We start from the raw sequence: 27,281 nt of genomic DNA, 5'->3' as shown, positions 1-27,281 counted from the left end.
CCAGGAAAGTTCTCAGAATGGCCCTAGGCAAAGCTAGGTGCCCAGCTAAGTGCCTTGGGTCCTCCTTATTAGAGTGGAATGCCTTTCTCAAAGCATGCCCAGCACAACCCCACTGGGCATTTTCTAGGGACTCAGACCACTCTTACCCTTCTCATCCACTCAGGAAAGCTTAACCTAGTCAGATTCCCCCTAGACCTTTGCTTCATTGCTCTCTGGGATCTCACTTACTTCGTTTTCATCCCTCTCCCATCCCTGGGGAAAGAATTAGGAGGCAGGAGGGTGGGAGCAGTGTGCATAGTTAGGAATTCTACCTAATGGGGTGGCATGTTGTGCATGCAGCGGAAGAGGTGCTGGAATACTGTTCCTTCCGTGATGAGGATGACGACTGCACATACAGCTATACTGTAGAAGGGAATGAAGCTATTGGGCCCAACAGTACCGTCCTTGTGCATAAGAAGAAAGGTTAGTGCCATTTAGGCCCCTGGAGAGAAATGACTTTGATCCGAGGCCAAAAGAGAGGAAGAAAGGGGGGGAGCTCCTGTCCCAAGTGGGAAGGGGAGCAGGATGGGGGAGAAAGTAGCCTCCCCTAAGGGGCAAGGTCTATCTAGTTACCCAGAAAGAGGATGATTTCCTTCTGCTCTTCCCCAAGGGGGTCCCCAAACACACTCTTGATCACCCTGGGCAAGTCACTTATTTCCTTCTTTACTCCTTAGATTCCTTGGCTGTAAAATGAAAGAATTGGTTTCCAAGGTCTCTAATATTCTGCAGTTCTACAAGTTGTTGTTTCATGGCCCTCTTCTTCCCATCCCTCCCTGTTCCATAACTTTTTGTGTCTGCCCCTGTCCTAGAGTGTCCTCCTGGAAACTTCTGGTGGCTCATCCCACTGCTCATCTTCCTCCTGCTGCTCTTGGCCCTGCTGCTTCTGCTCTGCTGGAAGTACTGTGCCTGCTGCAAGGTAAGCCCCCTCCCCATCCCTAGCTCGCCTTACCTTCCTGACCCACTTTGCTGAGACATATTCACTAAGGCCCAGCTTTACCCTGTCTCTCCATGTGGTTCTGGATCAATTAATTGACCAATGTGCCAACTAACATTTATTGGGTGTCTTATAGATGTCTAGCATTGTGCCACCTTATATGGGGATAAGGAAGACATAGGCCCTGACTTCTAAGCAATTAGAGTCTGACTGGTTACAGGAGATGGGCATGCATGAGACTATTAAAGAAACAAAATGGTAGCAATGAGGTATAAAAGACATATCTCTTTGATGTAACACTAAGAAAGGGGGGAGGCACAGCTAGGTGGTGGCAGTGAATAGAGCACTGGCCCTGGAGTCAGGAGGACCTGAGTTCAAATCCAGCCTCAGACACTTGACATTTACTAGCTGTAAAGGCAAGTCACTTAACCCCAATTGGAAGAAGAAGGAAGGGGGGGGGAGGGGAGAGGGGGAGGGGAGAGGAGGAAGAAGAAGAGGAGGAGGAGGAAGAGGAAGAATGGTTTGTGAAGTGGGAGAGAAATAACCAATGGACAAGCCTCGTGTTCCACTGGTACCCATGAAATGTCGAGAGAGCTAGAGGAAAGCCTCTACTACGCTGGGTAGACGCCTATGGAGGATTCATGGGAGTTTGTGAACAAGAGTCATTTGGGATGTGATGGTGTAGATGAGTTGCAATCTGCACCCTTGAAAGTTGTATCTATACTGGTCAAATCACAAATCCATCAATCAGGAAGCATTTGTTAAGTGCCTACTATGTGTCAGGCACTATGCTAGGTGCTAGTGACACAAGGAGTTGGCCACGAGTACATATATGGACATATACAAAATATATGCAAAGATAATACAAGGTTACCTCGGCTGGAGTTAGGGTTAGAAAGGATGGAGGCATTACCAGCTGGGGGATCAGGAAAGGCTTCATGTAACATGTAGTACTTTAGCTGAGTCTTGAAGAAAACTATGGAGTCTAAGAAGCAGAGGTGAGGAGAGAATGCTAACTGGACACAGGGGATAGTAGGTCAGTTTGGCTGGACCATAGAAAGGCATAATATGTAATACATCTGGAAAAGGTTAGGTTGGGGCTAGGCTGTGAAGGCCTTACAGGTTCAAGGAATCTATGAATCAACCAACCAAACAATAAGCATTTATTAAGCACTTACTACATGCCAAGCATTGGGTTAAGTGCTGGGGATCCAAAGAAAAAGCCTTCAAAGAGCTTTAGGGAATGCTCACATTTAGGGTGATGACCCAGCAAAGGGGATTGAGAAGCAGCAATCAGACAAATAGAGGAAGCAAGAAAAAGCAACGTCAGGAAAACCTTGATAGGCTGGGGTCAGAGAGGAGAGTATCCAAGACAAGAAATGGTCAGAAGCTAACAGCCACAGTGTGCGATGACTGATTCTGATGGACTTAGTTCTTCTCAGCAATGCAAGGACCTAAAACAATTCTGAAGGACTCATGATGGAAAATGCTATCCACATCCAGAGAAAGAACTATGGAGTCTGAACGCAGAGTGAGGCAGACTTTTCTTTTCTTTTCTTTTTCTTTCTCGTGGCTTCTCCCATTCTTTATAATTCTCCTGTACAACATAATTAATGTGAAAATATGTTTAATAGAAATGTATATGTAGAGCCTATATCAGATTGCAGGCCATCTTGGGGAGGGAGGGAGAGAAAATTTAAAACTTATGGAAGTGAATGTTGAAAATTAAAAATAAATAACTTTTAAAAAGAGATGGGCAAAAGTATCAAATGCTGCAGAGAATCAAATAGGATGAGGATTGAGAAAATGCCATCAGATTCAAATTTTGTCATTAACATATGATCGACAACTTTGGAGAAAGCCATTTCAGTTGAGGTATGAAATTAGAATCCAAATCGTTAAGGACTGAAAGGAAGTGGAGACAGTGAGTGCAAACATCTTTTTCTAGGAGTTTGGTTGAGAAAGAGGGAAGCAATAAAAAGTAACTTGAGAGGATGATGGGCAAGAGTCCTTCTGTTTGTTTTTGTCTTTGTCGTTAAGAACGAGGAGATGCAGGCATGTTTTCAAGCAGTGGGGAAGGAACCAACAGATAGGGAGAGATGGAAGATTAGAGAATGAGTGGGGTTGATTATGGGGGCATTCTGCTCAAGAAGCTTAGAAGGGATTGAATCAAGCCTATATTGGTTGGCCTGGTGGGGAGAAGGACCACCTCTATCAGACTGCTGTCAAAAACAGAGTGGAGGAATGATGTCAAGAGGTTACAAGACGTAGATGAGAAGAGAGAGCTCACAGAGAAGACCTGATTTTCTCTTTAAAGGTTGAGGCGAAGTCAGCTGAGAGGGTAAAGAAAGGGGAAGTGGAGGAGGCTTGAGCAGAGAGGAAAAAAAAAAGGCTTAGAATAGCAGCCACAGGGAGTTAGAGAATCAATTAGGGAGGAGTAAACAGATTTCCTTACCATAGTGAGGGCCCAGTTGAGATTAGATAAAATCTATTTGTAGCAGACTGTCAGCTGGATTGCATGACTTCCTCCAGCGCTGTTCAATTAAAAACTGCTCAAGTAAAAACGGAGGAGGGGGGATAGTGAGGGGATGGGCCGGTGTTGTCAAAGAAAGAGTAGTGATAGGAAAAGGAGTTAAAGGATTTGACAATAAAGCGTTCAGGATGCGACGCTGTGGAAAGGTTGCAATCTGCACCGTTGAAGGCTGCATCCACACAGATCCATACATTGGTCTGTCAATCAGGAAGCATTTATTAGGTGCCTACTATGTGCCAGACACTATAGCAGGCACTAAGAGTACAAGGATCATGCCAGATAGCCAAGGAAGACAATAGGTACATATTGTGAATAGAACACTAGGCCTGGAATCAAGAAGACTTGAATTTAAATCTGGCCTCAGACACTAGCTATGTGACCCTGGGGAAGTCACTTAACCTTTGCCTTAGTTTCTTCATCTGTAAAATGGAGATGATAATAACACCTACCTCCTAAGGGTGTTGTAAGGCTCAAATGAGTTAATGTTAATAGAGCACTTGGCACAGTGCCTGGCACATAGCAAGCAATTTAATGTTTGTTTCCTTCTACATGGATATAACAAAATACATACAAAGAAAATACAAGGTCATTTCAAGGGGAAGGGGAGAAAGTTCTCTTTTTAAATGTTCTATTGATATCTTTACGTAGCTGTCATTTCCCAAGGACTACTCCCGACCCCCCATAGAACCTTCTCTTGTAACAATTAGCAAAATAACCACATTGGCCACATCTGAAAATATATGCCCCACTCCATACCTGTAATACACCACCTTTCTGTCAAGGGGCAAGACATGCTTCACCCTCAATCTCCTGAAAGCATGACTCGTGCCTGCATTAATCAATAAATCTTTCAGTATTGTTGCAGTAATATAGGGCTGAACTGGTTAATTAAAGGATGGGATCTGGGAAGGGAAGAAAGGGGAGCCAGAAGAGGAGTGACAGATAACCTAGAAGGACTGGAAGTCACTATGGATAGGATAGAAACCAGGCAAGGGCTAAGTGAAGTGGGACAAGACCTCCATAGACATGTTTCTGAACACCTCTACCATCATAACTTCTAATACCTACTCCCTTTGCCCTACCCCAGGCCTCAGGCCCTGCCACCATCTAGTACTACTAGGTGTCTCAGGAAAGGAATAGCCACCTTGCCCCTGAGGCATGAAAGAAGGGGCCCTAAAAGAAGCACATAACCCAGGGCTAGGAGCAGCTCAGGTGACTAAGCCTCCTTCCCTTTCTGTTCCTTCTGTCTCTCTCACAGGCCTGCCTGGCCCTGCTCCCCTGCTGTAACAAAGGTATTGAACGGGTACTGTTGTGGGGAGGGGGAGGGAGAATGGAGCTCTGGCTGAAGCCATACACTTCCTTGAAGGCAGTGATAGAGGAGGGGAAGAGGGAGCAGTGACTCCCAGACGGATGATAAATTAAGCTCAGGATGATGGAAACTGAGTTAGTGGCTTCAGGTGTCTTTCCTGATCTGGTATCCTTGGGTACGAGGAGGAAGGGGTATTGGCGCTGTACCCCGTGAGTATCGTAAGGGTGTTGCTGGTACTGAAATCTCCCTGCCCTTCCTGCAGGTCACATGGTGGGCTTCAAGGAAGATCACTATGTGCTGAGGGAGAACCTTATGGCCTCAGACCACCTGGATACGCCAATGGTACGCAGTGGGAACCTGAAAAGCCGTGATATGGTCCGCTGGAAGATCAACAATGTACAGTCTTCTGGTATCACCACCCACGCTGCCAGTCCCAAAGAGCTGGGTAAGAGGCATGGCCAGGGGGTGCCTTCCTCAGAAAGGCATCCTGAGCAGTGATACTGTGGATACTGCTTGCTTTGAATTTGGGGGCCCAAGGGCTCATCTTAGTCCCTTATCAGGGCATCTGACAGGGTTCTAAGAACCTAGAGCAGCCAACTATGGAGCCAATTTCCATTTTTTCTCACCATGCTAGTACTTTTAAACACTAAAAATCCCACGCCAACAATATACCAGGCTTGCTATTCTACTAGGCTACCTATCCATGACAAAGTTCTGTGAGTTCTGAGTGGTGGGAATTCTATAGTGGCCTCCATGAAAGAGTGCCCGCATGACCTGTCCTTTCTCCAAACAGTCCCGTATGGGTTATCCCTGCGCCTTGCCCGCCTCTGCACCGAGAACTTGCTGAAACCTGATACTCGGGAGTGTGAACAGCTGCGCCAAGAAGTGGAAGACAATGTAAGGCTGAGGGCAGTGCCTGGTGGAGGGGAAAGAATAAAGAATCTCTGGGCAAGGGTGAATATGGTAGATCAAAGGAGAAGGTGGAAAAGAGTATGTGGGAAGGAGTTAACTCAAGGGTAGGACTCTTCTGGAGAGTATGTGCTCAGCAAGAAGGGGTAGCCTACGAGGGACTCTACCATTTGCATTTTCCCAAAAAATAAAGCTGCAATGGTCTGAGCCACTGGAAACTCTGCTCCGAGGCTTGGGTAAATTTCCTTACCCCAGGAGGATTCTGACTAGAGAGTTCATTCTTGGTTCTGAATCAATTAATCAATCTTTATTAATTGCTTACTTTTTGATTGGCACTGTACCAAGCACTACGGATACAAAGCAAAAGCAAAAACTGTCCCTACCTTCAAGAAGCTTACATTCTAAAGGGACAGATAACATGGAGGGATGTATGTGAATTTAAATAGAGCCAAAGTAGATTGAAGGGAACTTTAGAGAAGAGGATACCAGCAGTTGAGGGGAACTAGGAAAGGCCTCCTGTCAGACATGATGGTGCCTACTTGTAGCTCCTTCTGCTGGGAAGGCTGAGGCTGGTGGATTGCTTGGGTTCTGGATTTCTGAGCTACAATAAGGCAAAAGTCAATCAGGCGTCTGCACTAAATTTAGTACTAATAGGGATGGGCCCTTGAGAGTGAAGGGTTAACAGGAGAGATGTACTGGGCCAGGTCAGAAAGATGGAGCACTTTAAAATTTCCATATTGGTCAGTATTAAGATGAGGCCTATGTGAGTGGCTGTTATCCTTCCAGTCTGGATGAGATAGAGAGACCCAGGCTCAAAAGGAAAAAAGAAGGGAAGGAAAAAGAGGAGAAGGGGAAAAAGGGAAGGGACAAGGCCTCCTTTGGCTGAGGGTCAAAAGATGCCAGAGATTCTAAGAGGCACAGGTGAAGAGGGAAGATATTTTAGGCATGGGAGACGGTGAGTGCAAAGACAGTTGTGGGAACAGGGCTGTAGGTGGTCTTTATTGTGCCAGACTCTTCCAAGGAGACAACCTCACTTCCCCTCGCCTCTATTCTCTTCCAGCTGAACGAAGTTTACAGACAGATCCCTGGGGTTCATAAGCTTCAGCAGACCAAGTTTCGGTGAGCACTTAACATCTGGGTCCATTGGTTGCCTGTGCCATCCTGGTCCAAGATTCTCTGGATGGTATTTCAGAAGAGTAAGGTGGTCCATCCCATTGGTCCTGGGTCAGCGCTATACTAACTCTACAGCCTGGTAGTGGATTGTGGGGTGGGCCACTAGCACAGGAAAACACCAAAAATCCTAAATATCCCTGCCCAACCCCCCCACCCCCACCTCACTCCAGCCCTTCTCAAGTGTCTAAAAACAGCACAGCCCACTCATTTCTTCTGTTTCTCCCACAGGCAACAGCCCAATGCTGGAAAAAAGTGAGTGGATCATTAGCTGGTGGCCCTAGGACTATCACTCTCTGTCCCTTTAATCTGAACTCTGTTTACCTGCCTTAACATTTTCTTTCCTTTGGGGGTTGGGAAGGGGTTGAGGGAAAAAAAGAGCAACGCATCTGTGTCCCCCAGTGGAGGACTTGCATTCTACTAATTCTGTGCCAACTGAGGGCCCTGTGCCTAGCGCCATTATCCTTATGTTCTCCCAAAAAAGCATATGGCATCTGAGCACCCACAGTGCTTTGTTTTCTGAGTCCCAGGTCCTGGGCACCCTTGTCAATATATATCTGATTATGGGAAATGCAGAGGACTCTACCAAGAAGGAATTGTATAGTGATGGGGAGGGTGCCCCCTTGACAGCCTTCTCAGGTGGGTGCTCAGCTGCCAAAAACCAACAAACAAAAAAACCAGATTAGTACCCCTCCCTCCTTTCCTCTTTTCTTCCTTCCTTCCTTTCTTCCTTCCTTCCTTTCTTTCTTCCTTTCTTCCTTCCTTCCTTCCTTCCTTCCTTCCTTCCTTCTTTTCTGACAGGTTAACAAGAAAAGTAACCAATATCCCACCCATGACCTCCCACTGTTCCCAGTTGGTGGCCTACATTCATGTTTGGTAGATAGCCAAAAATGCGGGGGAGAGAAAAGGACAGAAAAGAAGACAGGACAGAATTGGGAGTTGGTGGGGGGCAGGGGAGATAGAGACCTGCAAGTGGGAAGAAGGTACAAATGGGGACAAGAAGAACAGAAAGAAGGAGCTCTCAGGATCTGCCCATCCATGCGTAGTCATTCAAGAAACCTCCTTCTATCCCACAGTCACTGTGCTAGGAGGTGCTGAGTTGGATAACAAAGAATAAGAAAGCCACACTGTCGTCTTATAGATCCCTCTAGTGGACCGAGATAAGACATGTACGTGGAATCTGGACCTTGATGATCTCCTTTTCTTCCCCTGGAGTTAGGCAGGACCATACGATTGTGGACACAGTGCTGATGGCCCCACGGTCAGCCAAGGTGCCTCTGCTGAAGTTGACAGAGAAGCAGGTGTCACAGGGGGCATTCCATGAGCTTAAGGTGGCCCCTGGCTACTACACCCTCACCGGAGATCAGGGTAGGTGGCATGGCCCATCAAGCTTTGTGCTGACCACATTCAGAGGATACTCTGACTTGGGTGTAATGAAAGGAGAACTGGATCGGCAGTCAGAGGTCCTGAATTCAAATCCTGACTCTGGCACCTACCATCTGTTGACTTGGGCAAGTCATTTAAACACTTGAGGCTGGTTCCTTCATCTATAAAATCAGGGGGTTGGAATGGATGATCATCAGATGGAGCACTGGATAGGAGTATTGGACTCGGAGTCAGGAGTACTTGAGTTCAAATCCTCAGACACTTACTAGTTCTGTGACCTTGGAAGAGACACTCAACCTCTGTCTGCTTCATGTTCCTCAACTATAAAATGGGGATGATAGCACTTACCTCCTGGGATTGTCGTAAGGATAAATGAGATAATTCAGGGTGTCCCCAAAGTTTTAGTGGACAGTGGGATCCGAGGAGAGGAATCCTATATAAATGCCAGCTGTTATTTTATCATCATCATCATCATCATCATCTAAGGGCCTGTCCCTGCTCTAAATCCTATGATTGCCTTCCTTTCTCCACCTTGCTCCTCTCATCCAGTGTGTCTTCCCCCTTTTCCTTCTTTCTCCATCCAGATGCTCGAGGCATGGTGGAGTTTCAGGAGGGAGTGGAGCTGGTAGATGTTCGGGTCCCTCTTTTCATCCGTCCAGATAATGACGACGATGAGCACCTGGTGGTAGAGGCCATTGATGTACCCCTGGGCACTGCCACCATTGGGCGCCGCCTGGTCAACATAACCATCATTAAGGAACAAGGTTAGAATTGACGTTCAGGGTGAAGTAGAACACGGTGGCAGGATGGAAGAGGAGGATGGCATAGGATCCTTTCTTCCATTTCACATGGGTCCAAGAGTTCTTTGGATGCTACTGGACGCATTGCCAAGATGCCTGGTCTGCTGCTTCCCACTTCTGATGAATTTCAATCTTGCCTCCAACACCTGTACTGCCTGACCTGGGCAAGCCACAGCTTCTCTGAATCTCGGTTTCCATATCTGTGGTAGCTCCTGCATAGGGTTGTTGTGAAGATCAGATGAGATAATTGCTTTGCAAACCTTAAAATGCTACATAAATATCATTCGATATAGGAGAGAGAAATCTGTCCTCAGTGCCAGGAAGGACCTGAGTTCAAATCCTCCCTCTGATATGTACCATCTGTGTGACCCTAGACAAGCTACTTAACCTGTGAGTGCCTTAGGTAGTTTTCTAAGATTACAGGAGGCACAGAAGGGTGCCAGCCTGCATCTATAGAGGAACTTTCTTCAGCCAGAAGAGCTATACCAATGAAATCCCAGGTCCAGCCTCAATCTCTTTATTATTATTATTAATTATTATTATTATTATTAATCTCATTCTTCTCATTTCAATGAAAATTATGGGAAGATGTTTTCTCTGTTGTTCATATGGCTTCAGGAGCAAGGTTAGGAGATGCAAATAAGGGGGTTCCTCCTGTGACCCAAGAAAGCTCTCCCTGCCCATACCATCTGCCTTGGTTTCTTGCAGCCAGTGGGATAGTGTCATTTGAACGGTCAGAGTATTCCTTCAGCCATGTGGACCAGGTAGCCCGGATTCCTGTTACCAGACGCATCATGGACAGTGGCAAGTCTCAAGTCTCCTATCGTACACAAGACAATACAGCCCGTGCCAACCGGGTAAGAGCTTTCTTAAAGCTGGCATTGTTCAGAAGACACTGGGGCAGGTGCCCAGAGGAGACAATATGATGCCCCTTTTCCTCCCTCCCTCTCCCTCCCCCTCTCCCTCTCCTTCTCCCTCTCCCTCTCTCTCTCCTTCTCCCTCTCCCTCTCCTTCTCCTTCCCCCTCTCCCTCTCCTTCTCCCCCCCCTCTCCTTCTCTCCTTCTCCCTCTCCCTCTCCTTCTCCTTCCCCCTCTCCCTCTCCTTCTCCCCCCCCTCTCCTTCTCCCCCCACTCCCTCTCCTTCTCCCTCTCCCTCTCCTTCTCCCTCTCCCTCTCCTTCTCCCTCTCTCTCTCCTTCTCCCTCTCCTTCTCTCTCCCTCTCTCTCCCTCTCCCTCTCTCTCTCCCTCTCCCTCTCTCTCTCCTCTCTCCCTCTCTCTCCCTCTCCCTCTCCCTCTCCCTCTTCTTCCTCTCTCTCTGTCTCTCCCTCTCCCTCTTGTGTTCCCTCTCCCTCTCTTTCTACCTGTCTTCTCCCTGTGTGTTTCTGTGTGCATGTGTGTGTGTGAATGGGGAGGAGTAGTGGCTTGGGTCTTCAAGAATTTGCCTTTGTGATTTGGTCTCTTTTGAGGATACGCCCAAACGGCCTTGGATAGATAATCTTCCTTCCTACCCTCACCTCCCCGGATTCCTTCCTAGTACCAAAGCCTCCCCAAGAAATATCAGAAATGCCACACGAGTCAGATATTTGGTCCATTCAGTGCACTGTGGTGTTGGCACTGAGGTATATTCTGTGGTAGCTTTTCTCCATGATGGCATCTACACCGATCAGATGGTGCATTCAATAGAGCCCTAGGCTGGGAGTCAGGAAGACCTGAGTTCCCATCAAGCCTTAAACACTTACTAGTTGTGGGACTTTGGACAAGTCACTTTATTGCTGTCCGCCTCAGTTTCCTCAACTGTAAAATTTTGGAATAACAAATAGCAACTACCTCCCAGAGTTGTTATACGGATCAAATGAGATAATGTAAAGCGCTTAGCACAGAGGAGGCACTGTATAAAAACCAGCTGTTATTACTATATCCTAAGCATTTCTACCTCACCTTCAATATTTTAGAAAGCATAAGTAAAATTTTGGTCTTAAAACTCTTAGAATTCCTCATGTTTACTCTGATGCCTTTTCCATCTTGGGGGATGTCCAACATAAGCTCATAGAACCAAGGTCATGCCAGGATCACAACTAGGAATCCTTTCACTTAACCTAAAAAATAGTTCTAGTGGTAAAAGCAGCAGAATACAGACTGACTGAATGTACCTTCCCATGTTCGTACCCTGGACAAAGCCCTAGAGGTCCTGCCCTAGTTACAGCTCTGCCTCAGGCTTCAGGGAACATTTCCCCTCCCCAGGAGGAGAGAAATGCTAAATGGCTTGACATCATTTGGACTTCTCTGCCCAGGTAGATGATTGCTCTGCCCTACCCCACCCCCACCCCCCTTATCCATTTCCAGTGACCCAGAGCTATGAGAGAAGATAGAAAAGGCTGAGGACTCCAGAAGGAGGGAGCAGGGGGCAAAACCTCTCAGGACTACACACATGCAGCCACAACTCACCCAGCTACATGCCAGAAACAGCTTAAGGAAGTTTTTATTACAAAAGAGGCAGCTCACATGTGGAGCTCATTACCACCAGAGGTTTTTGTTGTCGTTTAGTTAGTTACTTGTACCTGACTGTGTGTGATCCCGTTTGGGGTTTTCTTGGCAAAGATACTGGAGTAGTTTGCCTTTTCCTTCTCCAGCTCATTTTACAGATGAGGAAACTGAGGCAAACAGGGTTAAATTAATTGCCCAGGTTAACACAGCTAGTAAGTGTCTGAGGTCACATTTGAACTCAGGTCCTCCTGACTCCAGGGCCAGCATTCTATCCATTGTGCCACCAGAGGTAGTACAAACAAACTGAAAATACAGAGCACCAAAAGGACCACAAGGGAGTACAGGATTGGGTGGACCATGAGTCTGACCCTAACATGATTCTTGTATGTGTGCTTCTGTATATGTGTGTGTATATATATATATGCGTGTGTATACACACATATACATATGTACACATACAGACAGACATACACACACATATATATATATACACATATATATTTATATTTTTGGACCAGACCTATGATTTCATTGGTAGGGGGAACACTGAATATGGAAACTCCTTCTACCGATGTAGAGGACATGGTGAGGTTAAGTGACTTGTGAAAAGTCACACTGTCAGAGATTGGACTTGAACCTGGGTGTCCCTAACTTCAAGACCAGGCCACACTGCCAGTTGTGTCTTCAAACACCTGTTTAAGATAATCCCCACCGTCAATGGGGATCTCACCATAGAACCATCATTAAGGAACAAGGTTAGAATTGACATTTAGGGTGGAGTCAAACACCATGGCAAGATGGAAGAGGAGAGGGGTGGGCCACTGTATATGACTGTAATAGCCATCGTGTCTGTGTCTGTACTCAGACATGTTTGGGTATGATTGGATGGGTGTCTCCGTGTGGTTCTGTGATTTCTCCTGCTCCCCATGTGCCCACATTCCTGATATTAGCTTCTCACTGTGTATCTAACCCTACTTTTCCCCAGGACTACATCCCTGTGGAAGGAGACCTGCTCTTCCAGCCAGGGGAGACAAAGAAGGAGCTGCAAGTGAAGTTACTAGATCTACAGGAAATGGACTCCCTCCTTTTGGGTCACCAATCCCGACGTTTCCACATTCACCTAACCAACCCCAAGTATGGCGCTCGATTGGGCGAGCCACACTCTGCCACCGTCCTCATCGGTAATTAATGTGATGGAGAGACAGAGGGGGAATTTCTGGGGAAGACCCTCCCTGGATGGAGGAGTAATTTGGAGAGTCTACCTCTTAAATTCCCATGCTTAAAATGCCACCATTAGGGCTTTGGGCCTCCCTCTTTAAAAATTTCTGGAAGGAGCAATATATTAAACCGTTTTCAGTTCTAAATATCTTCATGCCTTATGACTAAGGGGGTTTCAGATCCTAGAGAAAGGTAGAGAAACAATTGAGAGTCCTGGGTGACAGATGGGAAAGCCACCAGAGCTGCAGAACAGAGGAACTAAGAACAAAATTTGCTTATTGCCATCTTGAAACCTTCGGTGTCCTGCTGGCAGGTGGGGATCTTGAGACCCCGTCTGACGTGGTCATACCTCTAGAAGCATTTCTCAGAACTTTTCCTTACTGAAGAGTGAGATTCTAAACCTCAACCAGCCCCTATGGACCTCATAGAAATCAGTCCTAACTTGAGGATCATCTGTTGAGTGTCTAGCTCCCACTAGTGGCACAAAAGCCACCGGGTTCTCTGTGTTTTAACAAGGATGTCCCTCCCCTCTCTTCTCAGTCACTCCAGAAAGTATGGACAGGGAGTTCGTTGGCCAGACCACTTCATCATATTCTACCCGGGCTGATCCAGGTGCCCCTCAGAACCCCAGTGCCATGGCCATTGATTCACGTAGGATCCGTTTCAACTGGATACCACCTCCTGGCAAGCCGTTTGGGTACAAGGTAAAAGGGCTGACTCCGCCACCTACTGGTCTCCTTGGGTCAATTACTGGCTAACAATTCTGGCTTAAATGGTTTAACATCTCTGGGCCTGTTTCCTTCTTTATCTATAAAATAAGGGGTTTGGATTAGATGATTTCTAAATCTGTGGTCCTGTGATTATTTTAACTTCTTTTCAACAGAGTCACTGAAGGCATAGCGTATCTGCTCACATTTTGAAAGCCTTGCCCCTGTGATTATGAATTCCTTGAGAGAATATATCCCCACCACTTAGCACAGTGCCTACCACATAGTTGGTACTTAATAAACGTTTAACTGACTGGTGGACTGTCCTTGGCTATTTCCTGACATATGGCTTATCATTCATAAGCCACAATGTATGATAACCCAAGGGAGAGTCCTTTTCCTTCTGACACCTTTCCCTGTGGGTACAGGTAAAATACTGGATACAGGGTGACCCTGAATCAGAGGCTCGGTTCGTTGATTGCCAAGTACCCTCAGTGGAGCTCACCAACTTATACCCGTACTGTGACTATGAGATGAAGGTCTGTGCCTATGGGCCAATGGGTGAGGGGCCTTACAGCCCCATGGTGTCCTGCCGTACCAATGAAGAAGGTAAGTCTTTCCCAGGCCTTCTACCCCCTTGGTTATTCCTTCTTTTTAAAAAAATTATTTCATTTTTAATTTGTGGAATAAAATAAGCATTTCCATAACATAATATAAAAAAAAGATGATTGTACATTAAACTGCAAATCTACTATGTACAACTCACTATTCCTTTTAAATATACAACAAAGTTATCATGTCAATTTCTTTTTTTAAATTTTCTTTTTCTTTCCTTCCCCACCCTGCCCTAGCCCTAGAGATGGCTACCATTAGTCATAAATAGGTATATATATATATATATATATATATATATATATATATATATATATATATATATATATATATGTATATGTATGTATAACTCTGGATGTAGTATCTTTCTTCATATGTCCTTTATAGCTAATTTGGCTATTTATAATAGTCAAAATAACTTATTCATTCAAAGTCCTTTTTAAAACAATATTGCCGTTACTGTATACAATGTTTTCTTGGTTCTACTCATTTTGCTCCTCATTATTTTGTGCAAATCTTCCCATGTTTTTCTAAGTCCATTGTGCTCATCATTTTCTTATAAACAAAATAGTATCCCATCACAATCATATACCACAACTTGTTCAGCCATTCCCCAAATGATGGGCATCCCCGCGATTTCCAGTTCTTTGCTAAAGTTATTTCTTCTTACCTCTCTTGTCCCAAAGCAAGATAAATCCCTCCTCTTCTCATCCCCATGGCTCCTAGAGGAGCCTTCCTACTCCAGCCTTCAGAAGACCCTTCTCTCTTTTCCTCATTTACCACATTCTCATGCCTCCTGACCCCTGGGGACTCCCGCTCCTCTTCCCGCCAATGACTGCTTTCCCCTTGTCTCCCCACTCTGATCAACCACAGTCCCCAGTGAACCTGGACGCCTGGCCTTCAATGTTGTTTCCTCCACTGTCACCCAGCTAAGCTGGGCTGAGCCGGCCGAGACCAATGGGGAGATCACAGCCTATGAGGTCTGCTACGGACTGGTCAACGAAGACAACAGTAAGCACTCTGTGACCCCTTCCCACCCCACAACGACTTGTGGTGTCAGCCTCCACCATCTGAGACCTCTTAGGGAGAGTGGTGGTAATGTCAAAACACATTTGGGCATATGTAGAAGGGGAGAGAAGCCAGAGGGGTAAAAGCTATAGCTTCAACAAAGCATAGTAACAACAGCATATCTAACGTTCCGCTACGTGGAGGATACAGTGCTGCAATTAATCCTGACTGATTGATAATCCAGAAATCACAGGGGTGAGAGTAGAGGACATTCCCTGATTTTTTTCCTTACAAGTTTATAATATATTGGCTCTACTTGGGCCCACAGCTGACAATCAGATACTGTTACACTGAACAATGGCAGAAAAGGGTGGGATTCACAGAGGGGGAGGAAAGGCCATAAGGAAGCTGGTATGAAATTTTATAGGTGCTATAAATTGAGTAAATTGAATAAAAATTGACTGTGACCGTAATCAAGTGCATCTTATATTTCTATTGGATTTTGATCTCTAATTCTATCATTACACTCCTGGTAGACAGATACATAGACACATAGACAGATAGATAAACATATACATACATACATACATAGTCAGAACAAGCATTTGTTAAGTGCTTACTGTGTGCCTAGCACTATCCTAAGCATGGGGGATAACAAATACAAGCAAACAAGAAGCCTCTGCCCTGAAGGAGCTTACCTTCTAATGAGGAAAGATAGTACATGTAGGGATGTGGGAAGGAAAGGGAAGAGGGTGTTTTTGCAAAGTCAGCCCCATTGCTGTATAAGGGAAAATGGGTACCCAAAGAGCTAAAATTACTTTCTTGAGGTCACCCAGTGAGTCTATGTTAGAACTAAGACCAGATTCCATGAAACATGATCTTCTCTCTTGCCCCAGAACCCATCGGGCCCATGAAGAAAGTACTGGTGGATACACCCAAGAAACGAACATTGTTAATTGAGAACCTTCGAGAATCACAGCCCTACAGATACACAGTAAAGGCTCGCAATGGGGCAGGCTGGGGGCCAGAGAGAGAAGCCATTATCAATCTTGCTACCCAACCTAAACGGCCCATGTCTAGTGAGTATCCGGGCTAGGTAGGGAGGCCAAGAGGGAGAAAGGAATAGTCCGATAAATCCCAGCTCACTTCCTCCCCCTCCCGTCTCTAGTCCCCATCATCCCAGACATCCCCATCGTAGATGCCCAGGGAGGAGAAGACTATGAAAGCTTCCTCATGTACAGTGATGATGTCTTGCGCTCCCCTGCCAGCAGCCAGAGACCCAGCGTCTCTGACGACACAGGTACATTGAGTTTGGAAGGCAAAGGTTGGGAGGGGTAGATCCTGGTTGGGGACAGCTTTTGGACAAAGGAGGGCAGGACTGATGCCGGAGGGAGGGAGTTGGGAAGACAACACCCATTTTTTTGTCACTCACCCATCGTGAATTGTCATGGGATCAGAGTGTCCCATCAAGTAAATGAATGCTGGGTTATGTGTATTTGAAAACTTATGGGGAAACATACAATGTAGCCTTAAGGGACTGTTGGAAGGACCCTGGAGATTCATTCAATGAGAACATCTGCCTGTCACCCTCACAATCAGCAGTAACCAAAGCAGTTGTGTCTGAGGTAGGCATAGCAAAAGTCACCCTGCCTCAGTTGGCAGGAAAACAGGCAGACAGTCCTAACTTGCCTCAAGTTCCAACTGAGAGACATCTCTCCAGACTATTAGGTGGGAGAGGTCTGGGACCCCTGGACTGGAGCCAGTCATTCTCCTAGCAGGACCTGAGACAGCTCTCAATGATATTGTGCCCTATCACCCCCTTCCCCCCCATATACCTCTTTCTCTTCTTTTATCTTTTCCACCTTTCTCTTGTCCCTTCTTTCCTCTGCCTGCCAAGTGTGGCAGATAGAGGGTCCTCTCCTGGCACTACTACTAATTCCTAGTGTGACTTCTATCATGGGTTGTTGCAAGAATCATGGGAAATAATAGATTTGAAAGGATTTTTAATATGAAGTGCTAATAGCAATGTGCAGTACCGCCACCAATTTCCTCTGGGCCTTGTAGGAGGCCCCATGGGCATTACTTAGCTTTATGTATAGGAGGGATTTTAGCAGAAGGAGGCCACTGACCTGTTTTAAGAGGCTGGGGTTCGATGGTGAAGAGCCCTAGTTTGGGATATGAATTCAAGTCCCAGCTCTAATAATAACTAGCTAAGTGACCCTGACTATGTAATTTTCCCTCCCTAGGCTTGTTCCTTTAATTTTATAGCTACAACATTCCAGGACTGTGGTCCCAGACTGAGGGAAACACACTTTCAATCTGACCAGCTTTTATCCTCCTGTGAAGTCATTTCGATGCTCTTCTTTGCTTTCTTCCCCTGACCTTCTCTCTTGATATCAACAACTAAACATAAAAACCCTTTGTTCTTCCTCAGTGTTCAGGTTGTTCCAAATGATGGGCAGATGGCTCAGATACCAACTGTCTGGCCATATGCAGGCAGCTAGTTCTGGCCCAACCCTGCCAAGCAGTTACAGGTTGTCACTCCTATCAAGCTAGACCTATCTCCTCCACCCCAGGGGGCAGTGCCAACCTGCCCCTTCATTGTTCCCAAGGCTCCTGCTGGAAGTTCGAGCCACTGCCAGGAGAGAACCTGAATTTCCGGCAGATCACGTGGCAGCTGCCCCCAGAATTCATCCCCCGCCTATCCAGCAGCAGCGGGCTCTCCTCTGAGGCTGAGGGGCTCATCCTGCCCCAAGATGATAGCAACCCAGGAGGCAGCCTTCCCCGAAGGGGGACGCCCCATCCCCCAGCAGGTGACAGAGGAAGCCCCTGCCCTGCTGCCCGAGAGTCAGGCACACACGACTTTTGCTCCTTAAACAACTTCCCCATCCCCTCTTCCCCTGACACCATACCCTGATGGATAAGCCGGCACAGATGACAGTGCCCCACATACACACCAAAGATAGGTACACATATGTCCACTCTATGTACCTTGGCAGGAGAATGGCCACAGTATTCAGTGTGATGGAATAGAACTGGTGTTCAGTAAGGCCAAAAATGTGGCTCATGAGAGGAGCTGATCTCAGCTAATCTCGGGATCAGCCTGATTCCTATCAAGGTAGAGGCTGGCATGTCTTCTCTGGAAGATGCTGCCTTGAAGAGCAAGGAGTCTCCCCAACCCCTTTCTAGAACTGAGAAGGAACAGGAAGCAAATGAAGCCCTTCCTTCTGGGGCTTCCAGAAGTGGTTCAGGAGCCAGCCAGAGGAAGAGTGTGCAGTCTGCAGGAAGCAGGCACAATGAGGGCAGAATTTATGTAAAGACTGACATAAATCAGACCCTAGCCGGCTCCACTGAGAGTTCGGGGTCCAATTAGAAGGGCCTCGACCCCAAGGAAATTGAGTTTGGGCCAAAACTCCTAGGAATCTGATTCTCTGCTTTCCCCATCCCTCCCCCACCCCCCATGCCCAGATGGCAAGTGATAGTAATCTTTTCTGAATCAGGTTTAGGGGTGGGATGAGGCTTTACCTCAGAAGTTCACCACGGTGAAAGATTAGGCTATACCTGGGACATTTGGCAGCGTGGAGTAGAAAGACTCCACTTGGAGCCAGATTATCATCTGACCAACCTTTGGGCAAGACCTCTTGGCTTCTATTTCCTCATCAGTAAAATGAGGAGGTTGGATTCAGTGGCTTCTGAAATCTTTTCCATGTCCTGACCTTCGCAGCCTGATTCTCTTATCTGTTCCCCATCCCCTCCCCCACCCCCCCATGCAGAGCACTTACTGAATGGGAGGCTGGACTTCGCTTTCCCAGGCAGTGCTAACTCACTGCACAGGATGACCACCACCACATCAGCCTATGGCACCCACCTGAGCCCCCATCCACAGCACCGAGTACTAAGCACTTCCTCCACTCTCACCCAAGATTATCATTCCCTGACTCGCACAGAGCATTCAACAACCCTACCCAGAGACTACTCCACCCTTGCATCTGTCTCTTCCTATGGTGAGTGACCAATGACTGAAGGGGGGATGAGGGGATGCGGGGAGGGGGCTTTCTGCCCGCCTTTATCTGTCCTCAGGCGGCACTCATTAGTGCCCCTCCCCGTTCTTCGGTTAATCCTGTCTTTCTAGATTTCCACAGGCTTGACACAACAGGCGGATGCAGCCCCAACCTGTCACTCTCTCCATTTTATCCACCTTAGGCCTCCCTCCCATTCAGGAAGATGGGGGGAACAGGTACACTGGGGCTCAGGTTTCTGTGCCAAAGGACGGAGTTCAGGTGAAGGTTTTCCACTCCTACAGTGGCTTTCAGGACTCTGTAATCCTGGCCAGACCAACAACACACACCTGGGGCCCAGGTAGAGCCTGCGGTGGTCTGTTCCATTGCAGTGGCTGCTCTGTCCTCATCTACACACTTGCCCATTTCGACCACCACCTCATCATCTTCCATTCCATCTACAGATTCCATGCTGGGCCCACTAGAGCTGCTAACCATTCACCTCCCTGCTTGTGCTGTGGTTCTAATGACACTCCCATATCTCTTTCCTGGGGAGGAAGGCTTGCTGCAGAAGGGGAAGGGTTAAAACCTTCAGTTGTTCCTCTATGGGAAAGTTGACTGGGGGCTCTTGGCAAAGATAAGGGACTAAATTCCTTTTGAGGGCATATTACCAGGTAAATGAGCCAACCTTGGGCTGGTTACTAGTGTAAGATTGAGTTTCTTGTTTTCGGGACCCTTACCCACCATGACACGAGAAAGACAGCCAGGTCCTTTTATAGAAGCTGACTCCAAACTTGACTCTGCCCCCTCTCCTTTCCACCCACCATCTCTCCTTCCTCCAGAATCCCGCCTGCCCTCCGGGGTGCCCGATACCCCCACCCGCCTGGTGTTCTCAGCCCTGGGACCCACATCCCTGAAAGTGAGCTGGCAGGAGCCACAATGTGATCGAGCCCTGCAAGGCTACAGCATGGAGTACCAACTGCTGAGTGGAGGTGAGAGGCACCCCCATGGGTGCCCTTTCATGCCACGCCCTCAGGCTAGCTTGTGAGGCTGATCTATATGATGGTGCCTAGGGAAGAAAGGGGTTAAACTTAATGGCTCCTACTCCAGATCAAAGGGCTAGCTCTTTGGGCCAATAGTTGCCAGACAATGACCTTCTGGAGTACTCCTATTGAAGTTCAAAAAGGGCTGGGGTCATGTGAGGAAAAGAAACATTCCAGCCACCAATCCTAGATAGTAAAATTCCTGCCCAAGGAAGTGACACCAGATCAGGAATGCAATGGAATTTCTGAATTGCTAACTGTCTGAAATTCTAAGATCTCACAATATAGCCCTGGGCGGGCTATATCAGCTCATTTCTCAACTTGGCTCTCTTGATGCTTTAATGAAGTTAGTTAAATACAAAAGAAACACAATGGTTTTCTTTCTACCACCAAGTCCTAGACCAGGGGCTGGGAACCTGTGTCCTCTAGGTCACATGTGGCCCTCTAGGTCTTCAAGTGCAGCCCTTTGACTGAATCCAAATTTCACAGAACAAATCCCCTTAACGAAAGGATTTGTTCTGTAAAACTTGGAGGTTTTGTAAAACAAAAGGCTGAACCCAAGGACCTAGAAGGCCACATGTGGCCTCCAGGCTGCCTCAGAGCTAAGCATAGAAATTTATGGGAGGAATGAAATGAATTCTCCATTTGCAAATTTCTGAAGAAGTGCTCTAAATATTCCCCAAAGCATTCATACTTCTTCCTGCTATAGCAGGTCTTCCTTCCTTACCCTCCTCTGGTCCTATTCTTTCCTTTTTCTCGTTTTTGCATTCCAAAGACCTTCACTGGGTCTAGTCTCACCCCAGTAATTTCAACCCACCATCTCACAAATGGAAATCTAGTCCAGGGAGGCCCTTGGGTGCCATCTTTGAGGCAGCACGTCACAAAGTGAACAGGGCTGGGAGAAAAACATTCCAGTGCTTGGTCTTGGACCCCAAGGTATGGTGGTGACCCACTCCCCTTTGTTCATTCCCTCCCCAAGGTGAGCTACGCAGGCTACACATTCCCGACCCTCACCAGACCTCCGTAGTAGTGGAAGACCTCCTGCCTAATCACTCCTACGTCTTCCGTGTCCGGGCACAGAGCCAGGAAGGCTGGGGTCCAGAGCGTGAAGGCGTCATCACCATTGAGTCCCAGGTGCACCCCCAAAGCCCACTCTGTCCTCTGCCAGGTGAGACCAACCTTCCTGCCCCCCACTCAATTTTTGCTTGGGAAGCTAAATTGGGCTTGACTGAGCATGACCCAAGAGGGGCTCCCCTCTCGTTTCCATACTCTCTACCATCTCACCTCCGTCCCACTATTTCCTCAGGTTCGGCCTTTACTCTGAGCACTCCCAGTGCCCCAGGCCCCTTGGTATTCACAGCCCTTAGTCCGGACTCACTGCAGATGAGCTGGGAACGGCCTCGCCGGCCCAATGGTGACATTCTGGGCTACCTGGTGACCTGTGAGATGGCCCAAGGAGGTAGCTGCCTATGGCTCCCAAACCCAGGGATCACACTTTCTCTAGACCCATAATCTCTACAAGATAAAAGGGAGGGACCTGAGGAAGTGGGAACAGGAGAGAGAGGACTGACAGGGGACATCTAGGAAGTAAAGAACCTTGCTCTTGACCCACATCTCCCTCCAGGTCCATCTACTACCTTCCAAGTGGACGGTGACAGCCTGGAGAACCGGCTGACAGTGCCAGGTCTGAGTGAGAATGTGCCTTACAAATTCAAAGTCCAGGCAAAGACAACTCAAGGTTTTGGGCCAGAGCGTGAGGGCATCATTACCATTGAGTCTCAAGATGGTGGTAGGTCAAGTACCCCACTCCCCCCAGCCTTGCCTTTCCGTTTTCCCCATCAAACCCCTGAACAACCTCCTACCACTCCCATGACCACCCCTGGCTATCCCTGTTCCAGGTCCCTTTCCACAGCTGGGACACCTTGGGCTTCAGCAGGAGACAGCTCAGTTTCCCAGAGAGTACAGCAGCATCACCACAGCAACCCACTCCACCGTCACAAAGCCCTTCTTAGGTGAGGCTTGGTATTTGTGGGAGGGTTTGTCCTGGCCAGGCTGGGACAGGGAGCGCACAACTCACTAATTACATTTTATGAGGACCAAGTGAGGCTCCCCTAATACGCCCAGAGCTCTTACCTCCAATTCTGCTTATCCCCTACAGATGGACTGGCCCTAGGGACCCAGCAGCTAGAGGCTAGCGGCTCCCTCACTCGCCATGTGACTACTCAGGAATTTGTGAGCCGAACACTGACATCTAGCGGGACCTTAACCAAGCAGCTGGAACGCCCATTTTTCCAGACATGAGAGTCCCACAGGCACCAGCACACCTTCCCCCACAGCTTTCCTTCCTTCCCCTAATTCAGCCTGTGTTGCTTCCTAGAGGGGCCAAGGGAATCATTACTCTTTGCCGAACCAACTGATTACCTCCAAGGGGGCAAAGCGGGGATACAGACTCCTTGGGAGGCAGGAGGAAAGGAGGGTTCAGTTGGTGGGAATGCTATCCCAGAAGCCTGGCCTGTCCTCTAGCTCCAAACCCAATTTGTAACCAAAGAGCTGAGGCAGGTCAGAGCATGGAGGGTGGGCTCTAATCTTTGCCTTGCCACTTAATATAATAAATGTTTTTGCTACCAAACTGCTTCTTCCACCTTCATGCCTCCAGGACCCAACATTATGCCAGCCCCCTGGGAGCAGAGGGGCTATCATCTTTGAGAGAAGGCCCTCTCCTGTGCCTGAACTGCTTTTGTAGATAGAAAACAACACTCAAAGCTGTAGAAATCTATTATGATTTAATGGCTCATACGCAGATGGCTTCCCCCATCACTGTCCATTGCCCACCCAGGGGAGGTGTCCAGCCTGTAGTTCTCTCCACAATGACCCTTCACAAAGGCTGCACCTTGGCCCCATCAGCTGCTTTTGAGAGGTAGAAAGAGGCGGTCCCTTTGTACTGTTCCTGTGGAAGAAAAAGGATCTGAGTAGAGAGCCCAAGACCCCCTTCTTCACTCCACCTACCCTCAGATGGCCACCTACCTGGATATGCTGCATGGCTCTGGTCGCTGCGTCTGCCTCCAGGAGGGTGACCGTACAGCCACCAAAACCTCCTCCAGTCATGCGGCTGCCATGCACTCCAGGTACCGAGAGGGCCAGAGTCACCAGCTGATCCAACTCAGGGCAGCTCACCTCATAGTCATCCCTGGACAAGTCACAAGGTTATGTAAAGTTTGGGGAAGAGCCCAGGCTCAGGGGACACCTGTTGGGCTAGCTAGGTGGGATGTGGGAAGACACCCAGTCCTACCTGAGGGAGTCGTGGCTTTCCACCATGAGTCGGCCAAAAGCTTTATAGTTACTTGCTCTCAGAGCAGCTGCAGCCTCAGATGTGCGCCGAATCTCCCCCACGACGTGCCGCGCCCGCCGGAATTCCTCCTTGGTCAGCAGCTCCTTCCCAGCTAAGAGAAAAAAGGTCCTTACGTGCTAGTGTCCACAAGACAGAAGAGAACCAGTCCTGCTCCCTGAGGTCTGAGTGGAGATTATGGCAAGGGCCTCTGGGTAGGTCTCAGGATTACTAGGTTTGGTAGTAAGTGGTGATCAGGAGGGAAGCTCAAGCTGAGGACTCTTGGTGTCTCTCTCTCTCTCTCTCTCTCTCTCTCACACACACACACAGCCCATCACCCTGCTCATTTCCCCAACAATATTACCAATCCCTCACCCTCTAGATCTTTCATGTCTACTTCTCGCAAACTCTTCTTGCCCAGTGCCTTGGCAGCTGATTCACACTGACGGCGCCGTATAGGGTACTCACTGGAACCAAGTGAGTGCCGGACATTGGAGTTGGTAATAAGCACAGCTACCCCTGGGTCTGACAAGGGCACCGGTTGTGTCTCTAAGGACCTGGGGACAGAAAAAAAAAACCAGGGGTCACCATCTCATGTCATCGAAAGGGCACCATCCACCCCTAGAGGCACAGGAAAAGGCCCCCAGGATGAGAGAAGCAGCAAGGAAGCCAGGAATAGAGAGTGTAGAAGAGAAGCAAAGTCCCTGACCTGCAATCAATGAGTAGTGCATGGTCCTTCTGCCCGAACAGTGAGATGAGCTGGTCCATGATGCCACAGGGCACCCCTGCAAAGCTGTGCTCTGCCCGCTGACACACCTGGGCACGCATGGCTGCTGCCCCAGAGTCTACAACACACAGATGGGGTGTAGGGGGAGAACTGAGGCTGAGTAGGGAACAAGGAAGCAAGGAAGGAGGCTGCCCCCGGAGTCCCTTATTTAGTGTTGGTCCAAGGTGGAAGGGCAGTAATAAGGGTGTAAGGGGAAGAGTTAGCCCCAAGGTGGGGGGCTCAGGGAAAGATTCCTAACCCCCTCCCTTAAATTAAGCCAAGGTAGGAATAAAGTTTCTCCAGTAATCAGGGGTTCCTAGTGGGAAAGGGCAGGGAAGCAGGGGCCTGGCCAAGATACCTGGACAAAGCTGCTGCAAGAAGGTATAAGTCGCCACTTCCAGGGATGCAGAACTGGACAGCCCACCCCCCAGAGGCACTGAGCTGGCCACCACTGCACTGAAGCCAGGGAGGGGACCAGCTGCTAGGGGAAAAATTAGAGGGAAAGAATTAGGGGGCTATGAGATGAGGCTACCGAGGTCCGAGAAGTCAAATTAGGTGTTAGTAGTGGCTGGCAAGTGAAAGAACTGTTGTGAGCTACATCCCTAGAGGGGTAGGGTGACCTGGTATCTGACAAAGTTGCCCCCCACCCCTGCCTCCATTATAAACTGTGTCTCATCCATCATTTCCCAGGGAATACAGCTACTGTTCAGAGGGACCCTTCTCCTTCCTTCTTCCTAATAACATACCTGGGTAATGCTGTATCACCCCCTTCACATAGTTGGCCCAACGAGGTATCCCAGGTTCCAGAGGCTTCTCTGCAGTAGGTACTGGGAACTCTACCCGCCTTGGTTCATCAACATACTCTGAGGTTGTTACAAGAGAGATGAGGCCATCCGACCGTGGAATTCCTACCAGCACTGTCACAAGCTCCAGAGCCTGATGAGGGAGGAAGAATAGAAAGGCTTTAGCCTATGTTATCCATTAGGACCTTCCCGAATGTTTAAAAATTTGGAAAGCGACAATAACAGATAATCCAGGGAGCTGAGGCCTTGGACTTCCCTTCCCACCAAACTGTTTTGGGTTCCCTGGACTCTGAAATGGGAACTGATCTCTATAGCCACCTGATGGGGGGGGAGGGGCAGAGTAAGGCCGAGGAAAGGGGGAGCTGGTCCCCAGAAAAACTCTTAGCACCAAACTGGCAGTAGGGGCTCTAACACTTTCCCAGCCCCCAATCCTCCTGGGTCTGCAGGGAACAGGCCAGCCGATACAATAAACACAGGTCTGGACTCTGCCCCATGAAGCAGGGGCTCCCAGTACTGTATGGTAAAGGGGAAGAGGTCAGAAGAAAGACAACAGCAAAGGGGCCCAGATCGCTTGAATGGGGAGCGTAACCTTGAACTTGAACATCTGCTTTTTTAAACAGCAATACAGGACAGCAGAGAGCGCCTTGGATCGGAAAGGCTTCTTAGGTCAGTGGTGGGGAGCCTCGAGGCCTGGTTCCCCACCCCTGTCCTAGGTTGTGCCAGAACTACTTATGTGACCTCTGGGTCTCATGTAAAAGAATGGTCTCTTACTCTCTCAAGTCCCTTACAGCTTTAAGTTTTTATAGTTTACCATATTCTGCAGTCTCAAGGCCACATGTGGTCCTCTAGGTCCTCAAGTGCGGCCCTTTGACAGAATCCAAACTTCTTCTGTGAAGTTTAGAGTCAGTCAAAGGGCCACACTTGACCACATGTGACTCTGAGACCGAAGGCTCCCCACCCCTAGTGTATAGGGACCAGAAGGGATTCCATCCAAACCTCTCCAAAATATGCCCCCTGGTTTTTGGAAACGCAGGCGATCCAGTGGGATGCACTGAAAGCTTGGGAGGAGGCGAAGCAGCAGCACAAACCAGGTCACATTTTCTCCCAGCAAATTTCTGTTTCCCCAGAGAATCCCTTTTCTTCCTTCCCAGTGACATGGGAGAAAGCCACCAACCCAAACCAGCTCGGCTACTCGCCCAGCTGGCTCTCACCCTCAACCCCAGGAGTCCCCAAAGGCACCAGAATCTAATGCAAGAGAAGTCCTCTCCGGACGCGCACGAGGAGACAGTGTTCCCCTGCCCGAGGAGCGCATTCCCTGGCCACAGTAACTGGGTACAGCAGATTCTCTTAAGAGGCTTTAACAGAAAAGGCGGAGAAGGGGGAAGCGAAGCGGGGAGAAGGGAGGCGGTGGCGGGGTGGCAGAGGTCTGTAAGGTTCACAGGTTCCCTCCACCCCCACCGAACTCCGGGACCCTCACCATGGGCAGCACCAAGCCATCGTTGTAGTCCGTGTGCTCCCCGATCAGGTTGACCCGACCGGGGGCGGACACGGCCAGTGTGGGTTCAGACCCAAACTCCTTGTGGAAGACTCTCCGGGCCTCTTCCAAAAGCGCAACGACCTCAGACTCCCGAGAAGTAGCCATGGTACTCTCCCTACGGCGCAGAGATGCAGACTGAGGGTCTAGCCACGACCACACCAATCACTCTAGCATGCTCCGGGGCGGAGCCTAGTACGGGGCGCTTCCTATCCCGTCCTGCCCCTCCCAGGAACGTTCCAGGTTCCGAACCTTTTGCCGCTCCAATATTCTATGGGTCAGGAGCCTCAAGCTCCTCCCCTAATCGAATTCCACCCAGTTTCTCCCTCGGGGGCACGGGACTGACGCGCCGGCGAGCGCCTATCTGCGTGCCTGCAGTTTGGCAGACCGCCTCGGAGTGGGCTACTGCAACCCCGTTCGTGGGGCCATAGCTTAGCTACAGAGTTAGAAGGGGCCTCCGAAACTATCTAGTCCAGCCCCTGATTTTACAGAGGAGGAAGCTGAAATCCCGAGAGCTTAAAGCCCCGGGCCTGTCCCGTTTCGCCTTGAAAATCGCTCCTCCCCTAGTCTTGCCTTCTGCAAACGTAGGGTGACGGCGGCGGCGGGTACGTCTAGTTTCCTCTGCAGAGAGGAGAGTCTGGTTGGGGAAAGAGGCGGGCCATCAGCCGTTTGAGTTATAGAGAACCGCTGCTGGGCTCCCCGAA

General features: G+C 48.6%; 2 protein-coding genes across 7 annotated transcripts in view; one reads left to right on the top strand and one right to left on the bottom strand.

The window, feature by feature from the left end:
- Nucleotides 1–22,752, top strand: part of ITGB4 (integrin subunit beta 4) — a 44,097-nt gene extending 21,345 nt beyond the window's left edge. The window contains exons 17-41 of one of the 3 annotated variants that reach the window (XM_036756717.1): nt 340–462; nt 849–955; nt 4,765–4,798; nt 5,078–5,260; nt 5,609–5,712; nt 6,785–6,843; nt 7,126–7,149; nt 8,114–8,262; nt 8,865–9,044; nt 9,789–9,937; nt 12,549–12,744; nt 13,322–13,485; nt 13,917–14,097; nt 14,974–15,111; nt 16,005–16,187; nt 16,277–16,408; nt 17,721–17,921; nt 18,882–19,112; nt 19,312–19,467; nt 19,949–20,098; nt 21,129–21,317; nt 21,456–21,608; nt 21,774–21,938; nt 22,048–22,161; nt 22,308–22,752. In XM_036756717.1, the coding sequence (XP_036612612.1) occupies nt 340–462; nt 849–955; nt 4,765–4,798; nt 5,078–5,260; nt 5,609–5,712; nt 6,785–6,843; nt 7,126–7,149; nt 8,114–8,262; nt 8,865–9,044; nt 9,789–9,937; nt 12,549–12,744; nt 13,322–13,485; nt 13,917–14,097; nt 14,974–15,111; nt 16,005–16,187; nt 16,277–16,408; nt 17,721–17,921; nt 18,882–19,112; nt 19,312–19,467; nt 19,949–20,098; nt 21,129–21,317; nt 21,456–21,608; nt 21,774–21,938; nt 22,048–22,161; nt 22,308–22,450 (3,608 nt within the window). In that variant the 3' untranslated portion in view covers nt 22,451–22,752. The remainder of the gene's footprint in view (nt 1–339; nt 463–848; nt 956–4,764; nt 4,799–5,077; nt 5,261–5,608; nt 5,713–6,784; nt 6,844–7,125; nt 7,150–8,113; nt 8,263–8,864; nt 9,045–9,788; nt 9,938–12,548; nt 12,745–13,321; nt 13,486–13,916; nt 14,098–14,973; nt 15,112–16,004; nt 16,188–16,276; nt 16,409–17,720; nt 17,922–18,881; nt 19,113–19,311; nt 19,468–19,948; nt 20,099–21,128; nt 21,318–21,455; nt 21,609–21,773; nt 21,939–22,047; nt 22,162–22,307) is intronic. The other 2 variants (XM_036756716.1, XM_036756715.1) reach the window with 2 other exon arrangements.
- Nucleotides 22,753–22,913: 161 nt separating this feature from the next.
- On the bottom strand, nt 22,914–27,081 carry GALK1 (galactokinase 1). Of its 4 annotated transcripts, XM_036756027.1 has the most exons (9): nt 26,830–27,081; nt 26,521–26,695; nt 24,987–25,176; nt 24,599–24,721; nt 24,184–24,319; nt 23,850–24,031; nt 23,439–23,589; nt 23,174–23,336; nt 22,914–23,096 (listed from the first exon to the last, which is right to left on the bottom strand). In XM_036756027.1, exons 2-9 carry the CDS (start codon nt 26,683–26,685, stop codon nt 23,025–23,027), a joined length of 1,182 nt encoding a protein of 393 aa, XP_036611922.1. In that variant the 5' UTR covers nt 26,686–26,695; nt 26,830–27,081; the 3' UTR covers nt 22,914–23,024. The 4 variants fall into 4 exon arrangements, with proteins under 4 accessions (XP_036611922.1, XP_036611919.1, XP_036611920.1 ...); XM_036756024.1 differs by having other exon boundaries at nt 24,599–24,718; nt 26,521–27,080; XM_036756025.1 differs by lacking the exon at nt 26,830–27,081 and having other exon boundaries at nt 23,943–24,031; nt 26,521–26,821.
- Between the last annotated feature and the right edge of the window lie 200 nt (nt 27,082–27,281).

This window comes from Trichosurus vulpecula, chromosome 4 (genome assembly GCF_011100635.1).
Source record: "Trichosurus vulpecula isolate mTriVul1 chromosome 4, mTriVul1.pri, whole genome shotgun sequence".
Classification (NCBI taxonomy): domain Eukaryota; kingdom Metazoa; phylum Chordata; class Mammalia; order Diprotodontia; family Phalangeridae; genus Trichosurus; species Trichosurus vulpecula.
This window is presented reverse-complemented; position numbering and strand designations above follow the sequence as displayed.